This window comes from Vulpes vulpes, chromosome 13 (genome assembly GCF_048418805.1).
Source record: "Vulpes vulpes isolate BD-2025 chromosome 13, VulVul3, whole genome shotgun sequence".
Taxonomy (NCBI): domain Eukaryota; kingdom Metazoa; phylum Chordata; class Mammalia; order Carnivora; family Canidae; genus Vulpes; species Vulpes vulpes.
This window is the reverse complement of record NC_132792.1, coordinates 14,074,056-14,092,750: the sequence shown is the minus strand read 5'-3', so window position 1 is coordinate 14,092,750 and position 18,695 is coordinate 14,074,056. Positions and strand designations below refer to the sequence as shown.

Below are 18,695 nucleotides of genomic sequence, written 5' to 3'. Positions count from 1 at the left end.
TATAGAAATTTCTGAGAGCTGATACATATTTGTGTAAAATTTCTGAATTTATTGGTTCCATTTTCCACATGACCTGTAATTTATTTTGATACATGGAAGATGTGAAGAGACTAGCTGGCTGAATTTTAACCACATAGTGAACTAACTATGCCAGCACTACTGACTAAAATATTTCCTTTCTTCCCTCATTTGATAGGCTACTTTTCCTCACATGCAACTGTATGTGCCAGGATTTGTTCTTAGACTATATATTCTGGTCTACTGATCCATCCATTGGGTTTCATACTAGTATTACACTATTTTCATTTTTGTAGTTTTACAATATTTTAAAATATTTGATATGTTTTTAATATCTTATTTTTATTTCTTAAAGATTTATTTATTCATGAGAGACACAGAGAGGCAGAGGCAGAGGGAGAAGCAGGCTCCATGCAGGGAGTCTGATGTGGGGCTCGATCCCGGGACCCGGGGATCACGACTTGAGCCGAAGGCAGATGCTTAACCACTGAGCTACCCCAGGTGTCCCTAATATCTTCTTTTAAAAAAATCCTACATTTGGCCTGAGTTCTTTAAAATTTTCAAAAATTTTCTCGTCCCTCAAGGTGAAAAAATTATCTGGGATTTTGATCACAGCTGTAATAATTCTTGAAATAATAAGAACTCCTATTTGAGGTACTATTTGAGTTTCCACATTCAGAGAAATGGACTTTGAATTTTTATAGTTTTTTCTAAATTATTTTTTCTAAACTGTGTTTCTAATAGGGATTGTTATTCCTGGCTATATTTTATATGTTAATTCTGTGAATGGGATATTTTTCACATCATATTTTTGAATGGTTATTAGTGTTGTTTACCTTGTACATTGTCTAATCTGCTTTTCTATATGCTTACTATTTTAATAGTTTTCCACATGATTCTAGTGGAACTTCATGGAAGACAATTACATCCTCAATAAATAATACAAATTTGTCTTCCTTTCTTTATGCATTTTTAAATGGTCACTTCTTGTTTTATTGCCTTGAACCTGTACGACAAAACTAGCAGTGAGTCAGTATGGCCGTGTTACTGTAATAGTGCTGATTTTAATGGGAATGCTGCTAGTTAATTTTTAAAACATCGGCTTTCATTATAAAAAAGTACCTTTGATCCCTAACATACTAATTAAAAAAAATCAGAATGGCTTCTCAGAAGCTATCAAAACTCTTTTATATTTTAGTATCAAGCTCTGTACTTTGAGCTAAAACTTGCCAAAGTGGAATTACTAGTGAAACAGGAAAAGGAAAGAATACCTTAGAAGGTAAAACAAAGCCATTATCGGAAACCCTGGTCAAATATAATTTTAGGTGTGGTGTGAACGCAATCAAACTTGCTGTGGGAACCAGGTTTTTGTGGACAGGAGAAAAACCAACCACACAATTATTTCCCTGCCCTGGCCACTTCTGTCCTGGACTGCCCATCTGAACTGCTCTGGAACCAGGACCAGGACCAGGACTGGGTGAGTGGCTCACAGGAGGAGGCTGTGGTAGAGTGAGAAGAGTGGGGAAATGGTGTGAGTTGGGCTTGTGAAGCACAGGGTGAAGGGAGGAGCCCTCACAGCCGTGGGGCGGAGCAGGGGCTCGGGGCTGGGAGCATCCACTGGGACTAGCTAGCGGACTCCACTCCTAATGAGGCCAGGGCCACGCATAATGCCATCTTTTTACAACAAGGGCTTTAGTAATGTTCTTTATCGCTTACCCTCCTAGGTAGCTTTGTGTACCGAACATAATCCTCCAGAAACAGAAGGGCGCCCACAACATCTGCAGGCATTTCAGGTATCTTCTGGCTGGAACGGAGAACAATCTGGATCAGTTAACGGCTTTGCACATGCTAGACCTCAGTCAAAATACTGAAAGACTAAGTAAATGACAGATTACTAAGTGAAGTCAAAGGAGAAACAAATCTCTAGAACATCCTCTTGATTCCTATCATCATCCTGCCGGCAGGTCTTTAGAACACGATCAAGAAGATAAAGCCTGCGCCGAATGATTTGCATGGGCCTCCACGACGTAGCGCCCACCGGGTGTCCAGCCTCCTCTCTCTCACTCCCTCGGCACTTCATGACTCCATAGCCCACAGGTCCCCGAACAGGCCACATCTCCCCATGCCATGGTCTCTGCAGCTACATCTTGCTCTGTCCGTGTGGTTGAAAGTAAACTTCTAGGCATCTTTCCAGTTCCAGGTTCTGCCTCCTTTGGAAGTCCTCCCTGACTCCTCTGGGCAGGTGGCCTTTTCCTGTGTTATTACTACACTTAGGATCTTCCCCCTAGGCTCTCAAATTTTCAGTTGTCCATATGCTGGTTTCCTTGAAAGCCTGAGTCGTGTCTTTGTTTTCTGTTTGTAGCATGTGATTGCACCTGCACATTACTCTGTATTTGAAGGTCGAATAAACAGCATCTAGTGACTTTCCATATGGGATCCTACTCACTTGTCCATTCATACAGCTGTGTTACCACGCACTGTCCTAGAGCTGGGAACGCAGCAAAGTACACAACAGTCTTCTTACAGAGCGCACATTCCTACTGCACACCAGAAGGAGTTTTTAACACAACTATTTCCAATTTAGGTACAGATTGGCATTTTCTGATTAACAAAGGATTTCATGGAACTGGATTACTGATCTATTTCCCTAATGATTCCTTAGGTCACTTCCCTTGGCCGAATCAGGAACATGGAGCTGCAGCCTGGCACCTGTCTCCTGATGACCTCTGTCAGGGTCCCCAGAAACATGCGGCTTGAGAGCCACACTTTGTAGCCAGTAGTGAAGAAGAGCCAGGAAGAAGGACTTGCCAACTCTTGAAGGATGGGGAGCTACAGCTGGGGGGGCCATGAGTGGAGGTTTCTTCCCAGTCATGCTGTACCCCCCTGAACTGCAGCCCATGGCTGCCTCTTCGTGGTCCAGAGCCAGAGGTGCTAGGTTTTTAGGTGCCTGCTGCCTTTCTCTGCAACCGATCTCATTTTGTAATTGCTGTGATTTTGCTTCCGAGACTTCCCTCCTTCTGAGCTACCTTCTATTTTTCAAGTGTTAAAAAAGTCTGCCGTTTGAAGCAAGTCTCACCACATGTTCTAGAAAACATCCAGTGTCTGTTGTTAGGTCCATTAACTAAGATGGGGAAGAATGAGCCTGACTGAGGCTCTTGGGAAAAAGATGTGAGGATTTAAGAATTTGAGGTTCCTAGGAGCCTCGTGTGCACACCAGAGGTTAGGAACCTAGTCCTGCGATTTCAGCTGCATGGCTCTCCACCCAGGACCCAGTGGTCCGCTCCAGGGGTCAGCTGCTTTTAGAGTCTCAGTACAAACTTGGGAAATATTAAGATGGTCAATGGCAAACTGGAGCCCCGGGGAGAAGTCATGGACATGGTGAGCAGCCACAGCAGAGTGACCAGGTGCACGTGGACGCAGCCCATCTAAAGAGAAAGAAGCCCTAAGGCAACAACCTGACGTTCACAATGTGGGGTGAAGCAAAGGAAGGAGGCTGCATTTATTCTAATTGCCGGGCACCGAGGAAGGCACATGAGTGACATCCCAGAGACGGGAAGGGATTCTCCGTTTGTCACAATCGGCAACCCTCCCATGACGAGCATGCTTCCAGCAGCATTCGGTGCTGCCCGGAGAGGTGATGGTGCCTCATGGGTGGGTGGATCCCTGCAGAGGCTGAAGGACTCCTGCCGGGGGCCCCTGAAATCCCATCTGGGGAGAGCTGCTTTGTGAGGCCCTGGAAGGTCATTCTCTTAGTCTTTAAGTTATGGTGACAAAAGTGACCAAGTGGTAATCTTCCAGACTTTGGATGTGCAACATGCCAGAGGAATTTATTTAGGGGCCTGATCCTTTAGGGTGACAGAGAAGGAGGCTCAGGACTCAGCATCTCATGCACATAACTTTTTTTTCTATCCCAGAAAAGCCACACTTTGGGGGCAGGGTAGAAAAAACGGTTTATGAGCATTTGTATCTAGTAGGAACTTCTGTGTGATTTCTGTTTCCTCATAGGCCGCGACCCCAGGCCGTGCCCGGGCTCTGACATGGGCGTGCCCCCAGACTCTAGCTGACAGGTATGGGGCCAGCCCACGCCAGTGGCCCCCCGGAGGGCTCGGGCTCCCTGAGCTCTGAGCACAGCACCCAGGACAGCAGAGGAACAGGCCTGCACTCTCTTCCCCGTGGGGGCGGCTAACCCTGGTCACGACTTCCTCATTCTTGCCAAATCACTGTGGAGTGCATTGAGGGGGCTCCCCCAGCAGGGCAGCTAAGTGGGGGGAAGGGTACCTTTAGCTGCTGCAATCAAGGTGGGCCCTCACTTGCTTCACACAGGAGGGGAAGCAGCCAGGTTCTGTCTCTAGTAGGGAGATGATAAGAGGACTTTGGGATGCAAGGTGCACAGCCCACCCTATAACATTAACTAATTCCTTTTATTCTGGGCTGGCCTTCGGTACCTTGTACACTGCTCCACTGTGGAGCGGATGAACTGGCCGATGAGCGCCAGGAACTGCTCTGTGTACCGGGAATGGAACTGCTTCAGCAGGGTGAGCAACCCCAGGACGAGCGGCGGCCAGTCCACAGGGTCAGCAGGTTTCCGGCAGACCATTCCTGTGGGGAGTGACAAGTTAGGAATCAGGCCACCAAGTGAAGTGCTGGTCTTTGGCAATGTTTGTGACTGTCACAATGTTTGGGGACCGGACCATCCCTGGCAGACGACTATCTAGGAGAGAATGACAACTCTGGACTACAGTGTGAATCAGGCCCAGGACGGGTGGAGGCTTCCAATGGTCTGATGCAACATTAATAAAATGGTGACTGATTTTTATAATCACCATGGGCTAAGCAGGGAGCTTAACCGTGGGGCTCGATTCTGGGACCCTGGGATCATGACCTGAGCCAAAGGCAGAGACTTAATCGACTCAACCACCCAGGCGCCCCTCTTGTTACTTTTCATACCACACACCACTTGTGAGAATGGGATGGTAACCACAAGAAGTTTCTCTCACACCTTGATCAGCTACTTGGACATTAAAGAAACAAGAGAAACAATGACCCTGCACATTTTACAAGTTGGTTAATCTTTGGAACTTAAGGGTGGCGTAGCCTTGGCTAATGGTAAATGAATGCACTGTCTACACTGCATGAAGGGATGCTGTACTTCACAGGGCCAAACAAGTGCCTTTTATTGACACGAATTTGACTAAGGAGAGACCTCACAGGTGACACAGCATTCTTCAAAGAGCTGTTTGGTTGGCTGTTAATCTGTCCCTGTGTTACTGTGACTTATTGCAAGGAATGTCACACGGTACCTAGGTTTTTGTTGTACTGAAGTTTTGGCAGCTGCGCGATCAAAAATAGGAAGTTGACAACAGGAAAGTAGGGTAAGCGCTTTGTCGTTATATATATCTGCAAAGAGAAAGGAAAGAAAAATTGATAGTTTCTTCCCAATGCCCAATACCTCAGAACTGCATGTTCAAATGGAAGCTTCCATTTTTATTTCAACGTGCTCTTCGGACTACTGAAAACGAGGATGGTTCCATTAATTTGCCCCCTGCAGAGTTGGATTTAACACCACTGCCTCCTACAATCCTAAGTACCTATACAAAAAACAAGCCCTTCTGGGAAGGGAGCAATTTTGCTTAGACATTAGCAGTTACTGTCCTCTGGAATCTTCTTGATGTGGTCCACAAAGGGAGAGGGAAACTGGTGATGAGCAAGAATGGGACGGAAAGCAAAATGCAGTCACTTCCAGCAAGAGCTGCAGGGAGAGGCTTGGGCTTGTGTGTGTGGGGGTGGTGGTGGTGGAGGAAAGGGTAGGGCAGGACCAAAGAAGGAAAGATCCACACAGCAGTGAGTGGAATTGCCCAGGTAGCAAGCAAGCAGCTGTCTCGTTTGTCATCTGCCTCCCCTTGTGCAATGTCAAGGAGTGGGCTAGTGATTCACTAGCTCCAGTGCAGACAGTAAGGTCAGGACATACCTGGCCACGTCCTACCCTCTCTGCTTCCCTCCCTCAGTTCCTGGGAGGCAGGGCAGCACTCTGGCTGGGAGCCCCAGCTCTGCTCAGACTGCCTGGCTACGGCACTTCTAGCTTGGAACCCTGGGGAAGTCATCAGCTCTGAGCCTCACTCATAAAATGTTCTACCCGGGACGAACGTGACACAATGGCACGTTTCACGGGGAGGCGGAGACCAGGTGACCTCACCCATAGTCCAGGTAACTGTGCTTGGCCTGGGGTGGGCACTCAAAATGTTTGCTGCTATTCAGCTTCATCATCCTTTGTCCCAAACCCAGGGGATCATACCGATTTCCTATTTTACAGATTTTAGAAAGGTAATAAGGGTCCAGGGTAACAGCCTATCATCAAAGTCCTCGGTATTTCTGCATCAAAACCTGAATATTCACAGAAGTACAGCCAGCCTTATGTCAGTGCGGGACGAGGCCTGCCACCAAATGAGACCCAGCACCCGCTTGTGAAAATACTTTCAGCTCTCAGAGGTTTCTGGGGGGCGGAATGGCAGAAGAGAGTCTGCGGCCCCAGATGATGGGTGTGATTACTGTCAGCCAAGAGGGAAGCATCTTTGGGCACCAAGGATCAATGCCATGACTTAGCAGCAGTTCAAATACAAAACCCCAGACAAACCTAAAACCGATCTCCTACAGATGAGAGTACTTCTCACTTCCTAAGGAGCTGTGGCAAACACTGAATCACCTGACTGCCCCGGCCCGAATCAGGCAGGGGAGGGGTGATCATCCCATTACTTGTGGGAAGCTAGAACGCAGGCGGGGAATGCAGGTTCTAGGATTAGAACCCAGGTTCTCCCAATGTTTTAGCAAGTGATCTGCCACCTGCAACAAATCTCCATGGGTACCACTCATCATCTCCCATCACTCGGCCTGTCCCACAACCTCGCCCCTCCCACCCCCGTCGCTCCACCCCTCCCACCATGTGACCCCCTCCACCACATAGCTCCGCCCTCCACCCCGTGGCCCCGCCCCTCCCACCACCCTGCTCCATAGTTTGGTGCTGACCTTGTTCAGTGGGTTGTGGATGCCAGCCGCCTCCAGATAGGCTGTGATTTCATACAAGAGCGTGTTGTCTTCTTTGGGGTAAGGAAGCGAAGGGTCCTGATAGTGGGCTTCAATATCTGCCAGGAGAGCCCTAAGTGAACAAAGACAAGACACCACAGAGCAGGGATCACCGTCAGGGATGAACGCAATTCATACAACAGTTAACACAGGCTACGATATGATCTTTCTGGGCCTCGGTTTCATCTGTAAAATGAGAGCTTGATCCTTCGAATTCTCCATTTCTGTGCCTGTGATTGGTTTAAAAGTAGAAAAACTGACCTAGAATTATTTTATCTTTTGGAGTTCACCCAAATCAAATGCTTGCATCATTCCAATTTTTATGAATTGACTGAACCATATTCAATAACTGCTTTGTCAATAGCGCAGACTTACTGACCAGCAAAAACAAGATTATTTATGTGGAAGCAGAGGCTGGGAATGAGAGCAAGTTGCTGGTGAGATGGAGGATCTGACTGTGCTCGGGATGTGTGCCTACAGCCACTCCTGGTAATTAGCACACTTTGAACTGCCCTCTGGATGATCAGTGACTCAGTCCTGCAGAAATTCAGGCATGGATTTTGGTAATAAATGCTTTCTCAATCTGTACAAGGACTTAACACAATGTCTGATGTGTACTAAGTGACCAATATATGTGGACTGAATAAATGAATCCATCAATAATGAGTAAGTGAGAGAGAGAGAGAGAGAGAGAGACAAAGACCAAGGGACAAGGCTGAGGAAAGAGGCTTATAAAGACAGACTTGATTATCCCTGGGAAGGCAGCTATCAATTCAGAGAGCCTCCTTACCCAAAAAGAACATAAAAGACTAAATACTGAAGAAATTAGGGTGCTGATCGATAAGGAACAATCCAGGCCCCTGGGTGGTATTTCAGATGCTGGCACTCACTTATTGAGATTCTCCAGAGCGGCTGCCAGATGTTTGGAGTCAAACCGACATGAATAATTGAGTTCATTGGCAATCTGTTGTCTCAGAATCTGCATCTGTCCGACCTGTGAACAAGCAAGAGGAAGACCAACTCGAACATACAGCACTTCCAAGTGATGGTGAGGAGGCAGATACAAAGATGACAGTGTTTTACTGGAAGGGTCACAACATTTTAAGGATTTCCTGGACTAGTTCCATGGCTAAGACCAGCGTCATCTCTGATGGAGCACAAGGGACCCCGTAAGGAACGTCTGGATTAGATCCAGTATGCCAACCTCAAATATCCCCAGTCTGATATTTTACAAAGTGACTCATTAATGTTTAGTTGATCACATATTGAAGGTGGCTGGTTTGAAGCTCTATTTATGATCTTCTAAAATAAGTTCTCCAAGCTTAGCAGCTGCTAATGAGAAGTCCTTCTTCCTTTATCTGTTCAAAACTGAACTTTTTTTTTTTTAATTTAATATGTTTAAATCATTTATTTATTTATCATTTATTTACTGGTAAGATCACTTTTTTTTTAAAATTTTTATTTATGATAGTCACAGAGAGAGAGAGAGAGAGAGAGAGAGAGGCAGAGACACAGGCAGAGGGAGAAGCAGGCTCCATGCACCGGGAGCCCGACGTGGGATTCGATCCTGGGTCTCCAGGATCGAGCCCTGGGCCAAAGGCAGGCGCGAAACCGCTGCGCCACCCAGGGATCCCCTAAAACTGAACTTTCTTGAGTCCGAGGGATGCCATTTTGCTCTGTTAGCCTAAAATTTGGTGAATATAAGCCTATCCACATCACCTAGGATTACAGATCATATAATAACCTGGGTTATGAAATAATCTACATAAAATCTTCCCAAAAGCCTCTTCTAACAATGCTAATCCCTCATCCAAGGGTTCCTAACCTTTTTCTGGTACTTGGACCTCTTGGGGAATCTGGTGAAGCCTATCAACACTGTCTTACAAGAGTGTAAGACACTACAAGGGGAACTGTTCTATAATTCTAGCAACAGTGAGGGAGAAATGGACCCATCCCTGAGTGGCTGGGAGCAGAGAAAAGTTAGAAGAAAAGAGAGGCCTTTTCTAAGAGAGAAAAAAAAAAATCTTATTTAGATAAAAAGAGCTTGTAACAGTTAAAAGTCTTAAATGACCTCAAATGTGTTACTTTTGATCACTATTCTTACTAGGTTTTATTCCATTTATGTGAAGAAAATAAAATCCAAAAAAAATGTTCTCATAAGAAACCTTTCATTAGTACAAAAATATTATTATTCAAAAATGAAACCAGGGCAAGGCCAAGAAAACAGTGGGTTCCCTCAGACAACTCAATAATGTGCTTCTAACTTTTTATCTGGCCCACGTACTCCTTGTTTAATTCTAGATACTCTATGTCCAGGATTCCCTCGAAAATACCAGTCTAGGAGTAGAAGCAGAGATACAGGCGGTTTAACCTAATCTGCTGTTCTTTAGAACATATTCAATCTCAGTGACCAATGTTTCCTCTTTGGTTCTCATTTCCTACAAGCCATTAATAAGATTCTGGAGGCTGACCAGCCTGGGAGGTGGTGCACTCATTCTATTTTCCTGTCTAGAGTGACCTCTGGATTGTCTTTCTCCATTTCTGTTGAGTTGCACTGACCAGTACAGCAGCCACAGCCGCAGGTGGCTCTTTACATTTAAACTGATTAAAATGAATAAAGTTTAAAATTCGGTTTCTCATTCCCACAGGCCACATCCTAAATGCTCAGGAACTACATGTGGCTAGTGGCTACCATCAAACAGCACAGAATAACAGAAATCACTGGTCCAGATTAGTAAAAGGACAAATATGTCCTTGAGGCTTCATGTAGAGATCACCGACTCAGACAAATACTTGGTTATTACTGAATTACCAGCAATTACAACTCACGGAGGTCTGTCATAGTCCCTGGGGAACCCCTTCGAATCCTCCCTGTAAGTTCCCACAGAGCTGAGGCTCAGGTCTGTCCAACCTCAGGTAATCCTCTACTCCTCCTAAAGGATTTTCCAACACTTGGAAACTTAGTCTGAGAAGCTCTCAATATTTGGAAATCAAGTGGCTAAGGGACTGTCAGACATATCTAAAAGAGGACATCCAGCCGAATCAAAGGGTCTGTGTTACCTAGTCTAAGTTAACTAAAAAAGTCACTACAATTATGGGAAATATATTGTGAATCTGGCAGGGGCACCATTAGTACTCTCTCAATGAACAACTAATATAATTGGAAACAAGAGAATGGAATGTCCCCATATTCCCACAGCTGCTTAGGCTTTTCCTGTGGTAGGTGATATTTTTATTTTTATTTTTATTTATTTATTTATTTATTTATTTATTTATTTATTTATTTTTAAGATTTTGTTTATTCATTCATAGAAACACACACAGAGAGAGAGAGAGAGAGAGAGAGAGAGAGAGAGAGAGAGAGAGGCAGAGACACAGACAGAAGGAGAATCAGGCTCCATGTAGGGAGCCCGACGTGGGACTCGATCCCGGGTCTCTGGGATCACACCCCAGGCTGCAGGTGGCGCTAAACCACTGCGCCACCGGGGCTGCCCTAGGTGATATTTTTAAGTGTGAACTGGATTTCTGCCAGGAAACCTACTCTTTCCTACTAGACTGTAAGTGGGCTTTCTGAGGAGGCAGCTAGAGCTCCCTTTGACCCTGTGTCTCATAGTAAGTGATGATGCTTTGCACAGAACGAGCGTTCAACAAAGCGTTGTTGTCTTGGATCATCACATGATGAGAGAAAGACACACAGAAGACACAGAGGGTCCCTGGAACTGACTCCCCAATGTGAAGGCAGGAAAGCAGACAAGCGAATTCTAAAGTCACTGAGATTTCCATCCAACAAGTTAAATCTTCTCATTGTACTTTCATACTCATTTCTTTTTTTAAAAAAAAATATTTTAGGGCAGCCCTGGTGGCGCAGCGGTTTAGCACTGTCTGCAGCCAAGGGTGTGATCCTGGAGACCCTGGATCGAGTCCCACATCAGGCTCTCTGTGTGGAGCCTGCTTCTCCCTCTGCCTGTGTCTCTGCCTCTCTCTCTCTCTGCATCTCTATGAATAAATAAAATAAAATCTTTAAAAAAAATAAAAAAATATTTTATTTATTTATTCATGACAGAGAGAGAGAAAGAGAGAGAGAGAGAGAGAGAAAGGCAGGCAGAGACACCGGCAGAGGGAGAAGCAGGCTCCATGCAGGGAGCCTGATGCGAGACTCCATCCCAGGACTCCAGGATCATGCCCCGGGCCAAAGGCAGGCACGAAACCGCTGAGCCACCCAGGGATCCCTTCTTACTTATTTCTAAAGACGACAGTGTTCTATTCATGGTGTAAGGATAACTTTCACCCAGAGAACTTGGCTTTCTAAAATCTGTGCAGACCCAAGGCGAGACAGAGACAAATGTCCTGTTCTAACACCTACTTGCACCAGTTCAGAGTTGTACACTGACAGAGCAGTCCATTAAATGAACTTGTTATGTCAGGATGGAGACCACTGAGGGAGGAAGATTTCCATTTCTTTGTGTGAAAGCACTTCTTGCCCAAAGTCAGTTTAAAAAGAAATGTTCTCAAAAAAAAGAAGAAAAAAGAAACAAAAAACAGAAACCTTCCCTTTGGTGACAGGAGGAGGCTAATCAATGAAAACCAGACAAGAAGAGCTCAAGAAAGGACAATAAAGGACAAGTTAATTTAGAAATAACAATAAACTGAAGTGCTGTATTTTTGCTCTGATGACAAAGGAAAGAAGTGTGGCTTTCCTTGGATAGCAAGGTTGTAAGAAAATAATAATTTAAAAAACATTGTATTGATTATCATCCTCTCTCCCACAACATACCTTCATGATAGCCTCGAGATAAGCTGTCCAAATCTTCTGTGTTTTGGCAATGGCGGAAAAATAAATTTTATTCGAGTTTGCTGAAAGGTTAAAATATAATTTTCTGTTTAGTAAAAATGGAAAAGCTAGGGTTACCTCCATCTCAGGGTGCTTTCAGAACACTTACCTACTATGCTTTTTAGGGGGCTGACAGCATTCATGAGGGTTTTCAAAGTATCCTGTACAGTTCTGTCTCTCAGGATAATTTTCTGAAACATACTGAGGAAATTCTAAAACAAGAAGACACAATCAAGGAACCAAACATAGTGAATAAAATGAATAACGCTCCAGTTAACTGAAGTGCTATATAGAACACAGCCTAAGTCATAAAACGCTATCAAGGATGACAGTGAGGCAGTAACTTCTGGTTCCTGTTAGAAACATCCTCCCGCTTGGAGAGAGTCTCAACTTCCTCACATGAAACCCCCCCGACCAGTCTACACATAAAAATACTATGCTGGCCAAAGAAATTCTAGTTTATCCTCAGTTCTCATCTACCTAAAAAGAAGCATAGATGTATGGCTGGTGTAGGCATAGGAAAGCATGAGTGGAAAGCTAACTGATCTCCTCTCATTTCTCCCAGGGAAGCAGGAACCACACATCAAAACCCAAATGCTCACCTGTAGCTCTTTGACGATCATAAAGCACAGAAGCCGGTCTAACCCGTTCAGACCAAAAGTCCCCAAGGTGGTTTGGATTTCTGAGAAGAGGCGGCTGCTGGTCACTTCTTGGTGAGTTTTCATATCGTACCAAGTGTTCAGCTGGTCAATGTGACAGGTCATTCTAAAAGAAAAACAAAAACTCAAAAGTCAAAAGCAGGTCAGAATTAATTCATCCTGAGGAGATGTGGGACGCAACAGGATTTGGGCATCAGACATGAGGAACAATGGCTACACGATCTGTTTAATAACCTCCGCATCTAGGCACCTAGTATATCTCACAGTGAATGCCCAAAGGGCCAGGAGGGCCAAATTCAGTGCAATCACTTTTTCCTGCCCCATGCCAGGTGACCAGTTTGACTAATTCATTTCCACTGGGTCAGGCTGTTCTTTGGAGCCGAGCAGAGAGGAGACATTAGAGCCGAGTTTTCTCTCCACAGGGTCTTTAGATTCCCAGAGACCAGGCAGTAAGAGTCTTGTTTCATTTCCATTTCCATTTTGTTTTTGTTTTTTTAAAATTTTATTTATTTAATCATGAGAGACAGAGAGAGAGAGAGAGAGAGAGAGGCAGAGACACAGGCAGAGGGAGAAGCAGGCTCCATGCAGGGAGCCTGACGTGGGACTTGATCCCGGGAATCCAGAATCAGGCCCTGGGCTGAAGGCGGCGCTAAACCGCTGAGCCACCCAGGCTGCCCTTCACTTCCATTTTGATAAGAAAGGAACTTAGAGTCCTGCTGACCTAGTGAAATTTGTGACTATGACAACAAAGCCATTTCCTCTTTCCTCCTGGGTCTGGTCACCAATTAATGATTCCTTTCAGACTCAAAAGTGTGCTGACAGCAATGATAACCACAACATTTACGCAGCACCTCTTAGGTGTCAGGTCCTGTGCTAAGAACTTTTTCTTTTCATCCTCATCATGGCTTAATATCCAAGCTGTGTGACCCTCATTTTACAGATGAAATAACTTAGCGAGGCCTGATTCTAACACCATATCCTTAACCACCATTTTACTGGTTTTCAAATGTTGGCAGAGGGTCCTTAAATCACTGGTAAAGTGTTAAAAATATATGCCCAGGGCCCATTCCTGGGGTTTGACTGGGCAGGTATAGGGTGGAAACCCAGGCTCTGAAATTCCAGTACACTCCACAGATGAATAGGCCCCCAATTCTAGGAACTAGGACATCTTTTTACTGAAACAAAGCTTGGGAGGAAAGGCTTACATTTGGAAAGACCAAGATTTCCAGAAAGTGCATTCTACTTTTAAGCTTCAAAGTGTCCTGCCCCTATCACCCAGTGCTGGCACTCTGAATGTGTCGCCAGTGTCTCCCAATGTAGATGAATAAATCACTATTATGACGTGGAGATCCCAAACCCAATGCTTAATCCTTTCTGTAAGTCTTAATGTGGCACTAGGTGGAGAGTCTTCTAGAAGGGCTTCAGTGACCCACCCATGGGTACCAAGAAAGCAGAAGTTATAAAAAAATTTTGGATCATTTACTCTTTTTGGTCCATGAGTCATAGATAGAACTCATTTGTGCTTGAATTTTTGGAGGACATTCATATATAGTGTGTCAAGTTGTGTAATTTCTGAGACCAAATAAGCTAGAATCTGAAGGCAGTACAGAAGAGCTGTGTCATAAGGACATTCAACTTACATAAATTCAACAATGCACACACTGCTGGACAGAGAAAGAAGAAAAGGAATCTTATCCTGGGTAACTTCACTAGCCATTCCCCTCAGTGAGCACATGCACGGGTACAAATATGAGTCGGCTCTTCCTTCAGTTGGACTTAGTACCCTTAACCTTAGGTGCCTCATCAGAAGCTCAAGTGAGAAAAAGGAAGAAAACCAGACACAATGAGAGAAGCAGCATGCAAGTCTCTCCCATGGGGCTCATGTAAAATATTCCTAAGGGTGGTTTTGATTATATGAGATTTTCAACCATCTGACCAGATAGGAACTGTAATCCACTGTGTGCAAAGCTACACAGCCTGCCCTTGAATGGCTCAGTGTTTAAGAGTCCGGCTCTGGGGTCAGAGGGCTAGTGCCTGACGTGGAGCTACCATTAAGACCCAGAGCTTGGACAAGCGACTGAGAAGTCGTGTGCAAGAGAAGTGCTAGAAAAGCAGATGGGTGTGGAGATAATCTTCAAAGGTCAGGATCTGACAAGTGGAAGGTTTGGTGCCTGCAATGGGGCAAGTGTGCCACAGTTATACAGGTAAAGATGAGCAATTTATAATAAAAAAAAGTTTTAATATACCAAGGAGTCCGCAGGCCCAAGTAAATAGAACATTAGCTAGGAAGCAAGAGGAGCATAAAACTGAAAGGTGGCTGAACAGGCCTTAGATTTATTTTAATCTCTATTTTCTTGGACTGAGGTCCTCTCAGTCACACTGGGGAAAATACCCAGTCTCAAAAAAAGTGACTCTAAGAAACCCATTAGAGTGGATCCAAGTGTGGTAGGAACAAGGGTGTGATCTAAGGAAAATGTTCAGAGACTCCTATTGACCACAATTGGTCAAGGCCCAGTGGAATTCAGATACACCTACTTTGGGTCTGTGATCCTCAAGATTTCTCTGCAGAGTCGACCAATAAATGTTACGGACTCATCCACAGGAGGAAACTTTGGTATTGGAATATGGGTAGACTGGTACATACTCTGCCAATCCTGAATCTAGAAACGAAACAAAACCAAACCAGAAGTATTTAGTACAGTTAGCCCTTGAACAACTTGGGGGCCAGGGCACTGACCCCCACACAGTTAAAAATCCACATATAACTTTTGACGTCCTTAAAACTTTACTAATTAATAGCTTGTTGTTTACTAGAACAGCCTTAACAATAACAATCAATTAGCACATATTTTGTATATATTTTTTAAAATTTTGTTTACTTATTTGAGGAGGGGGGCAGGAGTGAGCAGGAGAGCACAAGCATTGCAGAGGGAGAAGCAGGCTACCCATCTGGCAGGGAGCCCGATGCTGGGCTTGATCTCAGGATCCTGGGATCATGGCCTGCATCAACAGCAGCTGCTTAACCAACTGAGCCACCTGGGTGCCCTGTATATGTATTATATACTGATTTGTACAATACCATAAGCTAGAGAAAAATGTTAAGAAAATCATACGGGGGATCCCTGGGTGGCGCAGCGGTTTAGCGCCTGCCTTTGGCCCAGGGCGCAATCCTGGAGACCCGGGATCGAATCCCACGTCGGGCTCCCGGTGCATGGAGCCTGCTTCTCCCTCTGCCTGTGTCTCTGCCTCTCTCTCTCTCTCTCTCTCTCTCTCTCTCTTTGTGCCTATCATAAATAAATAAAAATTTAAAAAAAAAGAAAATCATATGGAAGAGAAAATATATTTTACAGTATCACACTTTGTCTACTGGAAAAAAATGTATAAATGGACCCGTGAGTTCAAACCTGTTGCTGTTCAAGGGTCCACTGTACATCTTTGATAAGACAATATAGTTAATCTTTTTCCATGTAGTTTTATAAATATAATGCTGCATAAACAGTGACAATAAAGGATCCTTGGGTTTGAAGAAACACTTAAAAGTGCATTAATAACTCCCAGAAATGCCACATGTAACATTTATAAAAAAAAGATATATTTGTGATGAGTGAAGTGACTGAGAAATGAGAAGAGACACAGGGATTTTATGGCTTTTTTTGTCTTCCAAGTTCACATATATCAATGTAATGATAAAATTCCAAAATATATAAGGCTGGAGAATACTTATTCTATTAAGAATGCCACCTGAGGGATGCCTGGGTGGCTCAGCAGTTTAGCGCCTGCCTTCAGCCCAGGGTGTGATCCTGGAGTCCCAGGATCGAGTCCCACATCAGGCTCCCTGCATGGAGCCTGTTTCTCCTCTGCCTGTGTCTCTGCTTCTCTGTCTCTCGCATGAATAAACAGATAGAATCTTTAAAAGAAAAAAAAAAAAAAAAGAATGCCACCTGAACCTTGTGAGTTCCCTAATTAAAAGCTTACTCCTTGTTAACTATTGACAAAAATCAAGCTTGTCAGTCATGGCACTTAAGAATCTGGTGTTCATTAAACGTGTAAATTGCCCTGGGTAACATTGACATTTTCACAATATTAATTCTGCCAATCCATGAGCATGGAATATTTTTCCATCTCCTTTTTTTTACATCTATATACCTTTCATATACTAGGATGACACTAGTGTTAAGAAGATAAGTGTTTATGTTGTAAGTATATACATATTATGCCTTTCTATTCGGCTCATAGAATCTTGGATTCTACTCATATTAGCCAGGGAAAGTATTTTAAATTCTAGAAGCATCCAAATATCATTAATAGGATACAATTTTTAGATAAATCTACTAAGCACAAAATAAAATTCTATTTCTGTAAAACTTTACTTTTTTTTTTTTTTTTTTTTTGAGAGAGAGAGAGAATGTGTGTAACCTGTGAGGGAAGGGCAAAAGGAGAGAGAATCTTAAGCAGGCTCCATGCTCAGTGCAGAGCCAGACTTGGGATTCAATCTCAAGACCCTGAGATCATGAAGTGAGATGAGATCTGAAGTCAGATACTTAACTGAGCAGCAACTCAGGTACCCCAAAAGTTTACTATTTTGATAAGGATATTTAAAAATAATTTTTGCATGATTTATGATATTCAGTAAACCCAGTACAAATATGTGACAGCCAATGTCATTGAATATATTGATCGTCAAATACATCATAGAGATTTTCCTGATGAATTAGTGCATCTTAGATTTTTATTGCAAAATCATTTATTACCAGCATTTCTTATTATTCCATCCTTGTTTCCTGATTTGTAAGATACTACATTCAAAATAAAGGTGGATGCAGAGAAAAAAAAAAAAAAAAAGAATCTGGTGTTCAAACAACCCCATTAACAACGGGACAAAGGACTTGAGTAGACCTTTCTCCAAAGAAGACATCCAAATGGTGAATGAGCATGTGAAAAGATGCTCAACATCATTAGTCATTAGGGAAATGCAAATCAAAACCACAATGAGGGGATCCCTGGGTAGCTCAACGGTTTAGTGCCTGTCTTCAGCCCAGGGCGTGATCCTGGAGTCCTGGGATCAAGTCCCATATCAGGCTCCCTGCATGGAGCCTGCTTCTCCCTCTGCCTCTGTCTCTGTCTCTCTCATTAATAAATAAAACCAAAAAAAAAAAAAAAAAAACCAAGCCCATAATGAGATACCACTTCAATCTACTAGGATAGTTATTAACTGTTTTTTGAAAAGCAAAATAATAAGTGGTGGTAAGGACATGAAGAAATTAGAACCCTCAGACATTACTGGAGGAAATGAAAAATGGTGCAGGCACTATGGCAAAGAGTCTGGTGGTTCATCTGTAAGTGAAACCTAGAAATACCACATGATCCAGCAATTCCGCCCTTTAGCACATACTCCAGTCAGGCCAACTGAACTCTCAAGCCTTCTGAACTCCAGATCACTTGAGTTATACCATTTGCAACAAGCAGCTTCATTCTCTAGTCATTCAGTTATTTCTCCCTCCTCCTTAGGATGGTAAACTCCCAGAGGTCAGGTGTCATACACATTTTTCTGCAACCCTCATGGCTCCTGAGGGTACTCTGAAGGTATTCATGTCTATCTAATGCGTACTGACTTTTACTATTTAAAGAAACTTTCTTGTTGGCATTTCTGAGGTTCAGAGCATGTATTTTATTTTTAAAGATTTATTAATTTATTTTATAGAGAGTGAGTGAGAAAGAGGGAGAGGAGAGAGAATCTGAAGCAGAATCCACATTGAACATGGAGCCTGATGCAGGGCTTGATCTTACCACCCTGAGATCACAATCTGAGCCAAAACCAAGAGTTTGGATGTTTAACTATGCCACCCAGGTGCCCCCGGGGCATGTATTTTAAATGTCAGAACAATAAATGTAGTCGAGAATTTTAAAGATTTAATTAGATACCTTTGTTCTTAAGAAGTTATTACACTCTTGTTCCACGTTATAATTTATAATACGAGAAACTTCTTCCTGCCAAATCTTCAGACCGTAAATGTTGACATAGTCCTGTATGTACTCAAAAGAGCGATGGAATCCATCCATGGTGGCCCCCAACTCTTTCAGCTTGGGCATCAATTCACTTGGCTGTGCAA

The 18,695-nt window shown here is 43.7% G+C and overlaps 1 protein-coding gene across 1 annotated transcript in view; it reads right to left on the bottom strand.

Moving 5' to 3' along the window:
* Positions 1–18,695, bottom strand: part of WASHC5 (WASH complex subunit 5) — a 60,185-nt gene that overhangs the window by 2,004 nt on the left and 39,486 nt on the right. Inside the window, exons 19-28 of the mRNA XM_025993441.2 lie at positions 18,508–18,687; positions 15,121–15,245; positions 12,529–12,691; positions 12,036–12,138; positions 11,870–11,949; positions 7,986–8,089; positions 7,039–7,168; positions 5,319–5,415; positions 4,464–4,617; positions 1,735–1,822 (exon numbers count right to left, since the gene is read on the bottom strand). Of these exons, the coding sequence (XP_025849226.1) occupies positions 1,735–1,822; positions 4,464–4,617; positions 5,319–5,415; positions 7,039–7,168; positions 7,986–8,089; positions 11,870–11,949; positions 12,036–12,138; positions 12,529–12,691; positions 15,121–15,245; positions 18,508–18,687 (1,224 nt within the window). The remainder of the gene's footprint in view (positions 1–1,734; positions 1,823–4,463; positions 4,618–5,318; positions 5,416–7,038; positions 7,169–7,985; positions 8,090–11,869; positions 11,950–12,035; positions 12,139–12,528; positions 12,692–15,120; positions 15,246–18,507; positions 18,688–18,695) is intronic.